This window comes from Pinus tabuliformis, chromosome X (assembly GCF_031772625.1).
Source record: "Pinus tabuliformis cultivar Carrire ecotype Pingquan chromosome X, CPIR1, whole genome shotgun sequence".
Lineage (NCBI taxonomy): Eukaryota > Viridiplantae > Streptophyta > Pinopsida > Pinales > Pinaceae > Pinus > Pinus tabuliformis.
Genome location: NC_142308.1, coordinates 523,189,736 through 523,195,687, shown reverse-complemented (window position 1 = coordinate 523,195,687; position 5,952 = coordinate 523,189,736). Strand labels below are relative to the sequence as shown.

The 5,952-nt window shown below is 47.3% G+C and overlaps 1 protein-coding gene across 1 annotated transcript; it reads right to left on the bottom strand.

Annotated features, from left to right (window-relative positions):
* Positions 1-4,590: 4,590 nt before the first annotated feature.
* Positions 4,591-5,202, bottom strand: LOC149140994 (uncharacterized). The gene has a single exon (XM_089451122.1). It carries the CDS (start codon positions 5,200-5,202, stop codon positions 4,591-4,593), a length of 612 nt encoding a protein of 203 aa, XP_089307248.1.
* Between the last annotated feature and the right edge of the window lie 750 nt (positions 5,203-5,952).

Here is a 5,952-nt window from a genome sequence, read left to right as displayed (position 1 = left end):
AGATCTCCGAACGGAGACACTCGATGCACTAAACAGTGTTGCAGACAGGCTAAACAGCCAGCGTGCTCTAAGTCGAAGTGACTAGCTCAAATGCTCATAATCGAATGCCAAAATGAGGAGGCTCCTCTCTCCTTTATAGCGTTGGCCTCTCTCAAGCCCTAAGGCCCACCTCCTCCAACGTAGCCTCTTTCTTGCCACGTGTTCCTCTCCATCTGCGCAATCACTCCAAGTGTCTATGTGGGCCCCTCCTCTACGTGGTTCTTTGGCCCCCCTTGGCTCACCTTTTAAGTTACAACATTGTGCCACTAGGCAGTGTCTTTATTCATAAAGTGAGTATGTCCCCCTTTCCTCACCTTTTTATTTATAAATAGCTATAGAAGGCAAAATTGAGCAAAATCAGATATTCCAATTAGCCATGGCTAATTAGGAACATTACACACTGCTGGAAATCACAATGAGATCCTCCTCTTGAAGAAATGCAGAAAACCTTCCTAGGGTGGCACTCGAAGTCCCCAGAAAGTCCCCTGAAGAAAGGGTGAGCTCTTCGCTTGAAGAACTCATGCTAAACAGTGACTCGGCTAAGAAGCTCGAGCAATCAAGAGAAATCGATATACCCAAAAAGATGATTGAGATGAGGAGAGTTGCCTTCCTTATATAGATTTCCTGGAGCACTTTTCCCTCCAATTCGTCCTCCATCGTGGGCCCTCACTTAACCAACATCATGCAAAACTTAACCACCTCCATGCAAATCGAACTAGGGAGTGCATATTTCCCTAGTGAGGGTGGCCCCCATGTGTAACTTAACTACAACACAAATAACTTTTCCTAAGTCTAATCTCCTAATAAAATCGAATGGGGTCCACTAGCTCCAAAATTGGCCCCATAATACAAAAATTAATCTTGTTCCAAAATAATTTAGGAAGAGACATGACAGTCCTCCCCTCCCAAATGTTGCTTGTCCCCAAGCAACTCCAATGTCGAATGTTCAAGAATGTGCTCTCCTTCCCAAGTGGTGTCCTCATCCGATAAACTCTTCCAACGCACCAAATACTCTCTAATGATCCTGCTTCTGAGCTTCCTCTCCCTGGTCTCTAAGATGGCCTCTAGCTCTAGGATCAAATGCCCCTCATCATCAAGTGGAGGAAACTCCATGACACCTCCATGACTGTTGTAACTTGCTGCCCCAACACCCTCTTGAGGCATAACACATGAAAGATGTTATGAATCCTGCTCCCTGGTGGTAGTTCCAACTCGTAAGCTACCTCTCCAACCCTCTTGATCACTCTATATGGCCCAAAAAAATCTCGGCTACAACTTTTCGGCCCCCTTCTGCTTCAATGTGGATTGTCGATACGACTGCAATCAAAGGTAGACCAAGTCCCCCTCCTCAAAATGCCTCTCTACACAATGTCAGTCAACATACATATCCTTAAGAGCCTTGAGGATATCTTGGCTCTCTAGGATCCAATCCTTGGCCTTTGGGGCCCTGTTGTCTCCAAAAGCAATATCAACAAAAGACAAAGCATCATAACCATATAAGGCACGAAAAGGAGTCATACCAATGGACATATGATGGGTGGTGTTGTAACAATACTCTCCTAGATGCAACCATCGAATCCAAGCCCTCTACTGCCCTATCACATAATTCCTGAGATAGCCCTCTAACCACTAGTTCACCCTCTCTGTCTGACCATTGGTCTGCGGATGATAGCTGGTGCTCGGGGTGAGTTTAGTGTCGACTAGTCTAAAGAGCTCCTACCAAAATCCTCCCATGAATCAGCGATCCCTATCATTGATTATGGTCTTAGGGAGTCCGTGCAGACAAAAGACCTCCCTGAAGAACAACTCTGCCACTTGTGAGGTTAAATATCATATCGATATGGCAAAGAAGTGTGCAAACTTGCACAGTCGGTTGACCACCACAAAAATACAATCCTTCCCTTGCACCGAGGGAAGTCCAATGATGAAATCCAGAAATGCTCTCCCATTTCCCCTCAGGTATGGGAAGAGGCTGCAACAATCCCGCTGGATGGGTCAACTCTCCTTTGTTCCTCTGGCAAGCTTCACAGTCCTGCACATGCCTCAACACATCTCCTTTGAGGCCCTTCCAAGTGAAGCGCTCTCTCACTGATGGATAAGTCTTCCTAAACCCCTGGTGCCTGGACAAAGGAGAATCATGAGCTGCTCGAAGGATGCGCTCTCTCAACTGTGATCCCAATACCAAAAATATGTGTCCCTTATAATAAATAACCTCATCCATCACCCTGTAACGCTCATCTACATAAATGCCCTCCAAGATCTCGCACGCCCAATGATCCTTGGAGTACTCTACCGATCACTGAGCCTTCCAGTCATGGCAAATGCTCATGAGTGAAAACCTGGCTAGTCTCTTGGACAATGCATCCGCCACTACGTTGTGCTTCCCCCGCACATACTCAATATCAAAATCGTAGGTCTACACCTTGCTAACCCATATCTATTGTTTGTCATTGAGGCCCTGCTGCCCCATGAAATGGCAAAGACTGTTGTGATTTGTCTTCACCCGAAATCAATTCCCCACCAAGTACTATCTAAATTTGGCCAATGCATACATTATGGCCAACATCTCCTTGTCGTAAATGGAATACAACTCATGAGGTAGAATCTTCCGACTCTTGAAAGCAATGGGGTGCCCTCTTTGGGACAAGACTGCCCCGATCCCTACACCTAATGCATCGCACTCCAATGTGAAAGGCTGAGTAAAATCTGGGAGTGCCAATACTAAACAACAACTCATCACCTCCTTGAGGTGATCAAATGTTGCCTAAGCTCCCTCTGTCCATGCAAAAGGCCCCTTCTTAGTCAAATCAGTAAGGGGTGCTACCAACTGTGAGAAGCCCTTCACGAACTTCCAATAATAGGTACGGATGCGCAAAAATCCTCTCAAAGTTGTCACATCTCGGGGCTCTGGCCAATCCCAAATGGCCTAAATCTTCTCCTCGTGCACCTTGACCCCATCTGCACCTATGATGTGTCCCAAGTAAAGCATCTATTTCAACCCAAACTCGCACTTGGACATCTTTGCGTAGAACTGCTGCTCCTCCAATATATGCAAGACTATCTCTAAGTGTTGTAGGTGCTCCTCCCATATCCTGCTGTAGATCAAAATGTCTTCAAAAAATAACAGTACAAACCTCCTCAACTAGCCTCAAAACACATGGTTCATGCATGACAGAAAAGTAGTCGAGGCATTGGTCAACCCAAAAGGCATCACCAGGTACTCGAAATGCCCATAATGACACCTGAAGGTTGTCTTCAGAATGTCCTGCTCTCTCACCCAGATCTGATGATACCCTGACCGCAAATCTATCTTAGAGAAGTACTTGGCTCCTCTAAGCTCGTCCATCAACTCATCAATGTGTGGGATGGGATACCTGTTCTTCAACGTCTTCTTATTGAGGGCCCTGTAGTCAATACACATGCGGAGAGTCTCGTCCTTCTTCTTCACCAACACAACCGAAGAAGCAAATGGACTAGAACTCGGTCTGATGTGACCCAACGCCAATAACTCCCTGATGGCTCTCTCGATCTCGTCCTTATAGGCCTTGGGATGCCTATAGGGTGTAGTGATGACTGCCTGCACACTAGGCTCCAACTCTATAGTGTGCTCGAATCCCCTGTCAGGTGGTTGCCCCAACGGTATATCTCCAAAGACTACTGGATATCTATCCAGTACTGCCTATATGTTTGGATGTGGTGGTGTAGTCTTTCCCCCAACCTCTGAAATCCTCAGCTCTACTGCCCATGCTATGTCTCCATGCCTCAAATCGGCCTCCATCCGGTGGGCCGAAACTATCTGAGGGGGTTATGAATGCATGCCCCTAAGAACCAATGCTTGCCATACGGCCCAGCAAACTCCATCATTAGTTGTTTCCAATCAGTGGTAACCCGACCAAGGGAATACAACCATTGGACACCCAGCACCACATTGGTGTCTGGTACATCCACCACGAAAAAAGTGGTCTGTCATCGAATAGTTCCCCATAGTCACTGTCAGAGTGGGAACATATCGAGTGCACTACATAGTCCTGTCTCTTGGTATTAGGACTGAAAACCCCTCAAACTTTGTAGTGGTGATGCCCCTCCTCTGGACCATCTGAGCATCAATAAAATTGTGGGTGGCCACACTGTCTACTAGGACCGAGACACGCTGCTCCTGCACTGTACCTCTGATCCTCATAGTCAAAATTTGGGAATCCCGCACAAAGAAGCTAGGACTCGCCCGACTAGTGCGAAAGATGCTCCGCCCTGAGGTGGTGGTGGTGGTGGTGGTCCTCTCCCTACTGGATCCTCGCTGTCGCCACCAAACTCCAACTCCTCATCATCCTCCTAATCACTGTCCAAGAAGACCTCGATGTAATGGGCCTTGCCCGCTGTGCACCGATGACCAGGTGCCCAAGGCTCTCGGCATGTAAAACACAACTTCCTCCTCCTGAGGTCTCTCCTGGTCTCGTCATCCAACTGACCCTACCCTTGAGCTGCTCTCTGCGTTGTGGGTGCTCTAGTGTCACTTCCCTTCTAAGGGTAGGGAGTGCGTGAAGGAAATGGTGCTCAGGCCTTGGGGATAGCCCCCTGCAAATCCCGAGTGCAAGATACTGCCTCCAAAAGAGTAGATGGTTTGCAAGACTTCACCAATCCCCGCAATGGCTCTGTCAACCCCTCTACAAATGTATATACTCTCCTCGCATCTGACAAATCAAGTACCATGACTGAGACCCTCAAAAACTCCGAGATATAATGCTCCGGATGCCCTGTCTGTCTAAGCTGGGTCAACTCCCTAAAGTGAGCCTCTGGATCCTTCCGATCAAAGTGCTCCACTACTCTCCACGTGAAGTCCTCATAGGAGGTCACGCTGGCATGCCCCAGAGTGGACAAACCATGAAACCACCAATCGTGTGCCTCCCCCTCCAGGTGCAATGTGGCCATCTTGATGGCCTCTACCTCTGTCATCTGATTCAGCTGGAAGTATGTGTCCAGCTTCTCTACCCAAGCACGTGTTGTGCACTTGGTAGTGCCATCATATGTAGGAAAATACATTTTCCCAATAGAACAATGTAGCTCATAGTTCTGCGTACCATAGCCTTTCCCCTTCTCGTTCTGCTTGAGTTTGCAAAAGTCTCTAAAGGTCAGAGCCTCTATAAAGTCCCCCCCATGGACTTCCATTCCCAAAAATGCTCCCCCATCAACGATGGATCCTCTCCTCCACCAGTCTCACCCTGTGCCAAGGGTACCAAAGAGGGTAAAGTAGCTCAAGTTGGCTCACTCGTGGATGGGCGTTGCACAGTAGGTGAAAGGTGATCGAACTGTTGAGAGGCCCCTGAAGTCTCTCCAACTACAAACTCCTAGTGAGCGCTTTGCTCCCAATTCTACATCTTGATCTCGTCCAGCATCTCCTTCTGCCCTTTTGCTAAATCACTCAAAGCCTTCAAGAGACTATCGAAGGCCATCTCCTCCCTCCTCTTGAGCTCACCCATATCTTTTGCTACCACAATCTTCCCACGATCCTCTGTGTCTGGAGTAATCTCCAACTCCCTTTCCCTGCTCCGGTACCTCTGTCTTCTGTAAGTAATATTTTGTCAATCCTCCTCGCTCATAGAAAAGTTTCCACACAGCTGAGCCGGAATCTAAGCTATGATACCATTGTAATGTTCCAAACTTAACCAAACAGTGATATGCAAAAGCAAATACGATTCATACACAGAAAAATAAAAACGATTAGCAAATACTCAATACACATCAGAAATGAGAACCAGTTGAGCCATTTTATTAATGAATGGAGCAAGTACAATAGTATGGAAATGCTGCCTCAAGGGAAAGCTTGACAGAACCCAGGTGTCAAACAATAATCACAAAGTTGGAAAGATAATTGCTCCTCTAAGGCTATGCGTTGTCTCCTAGTAACTACACTGCTCG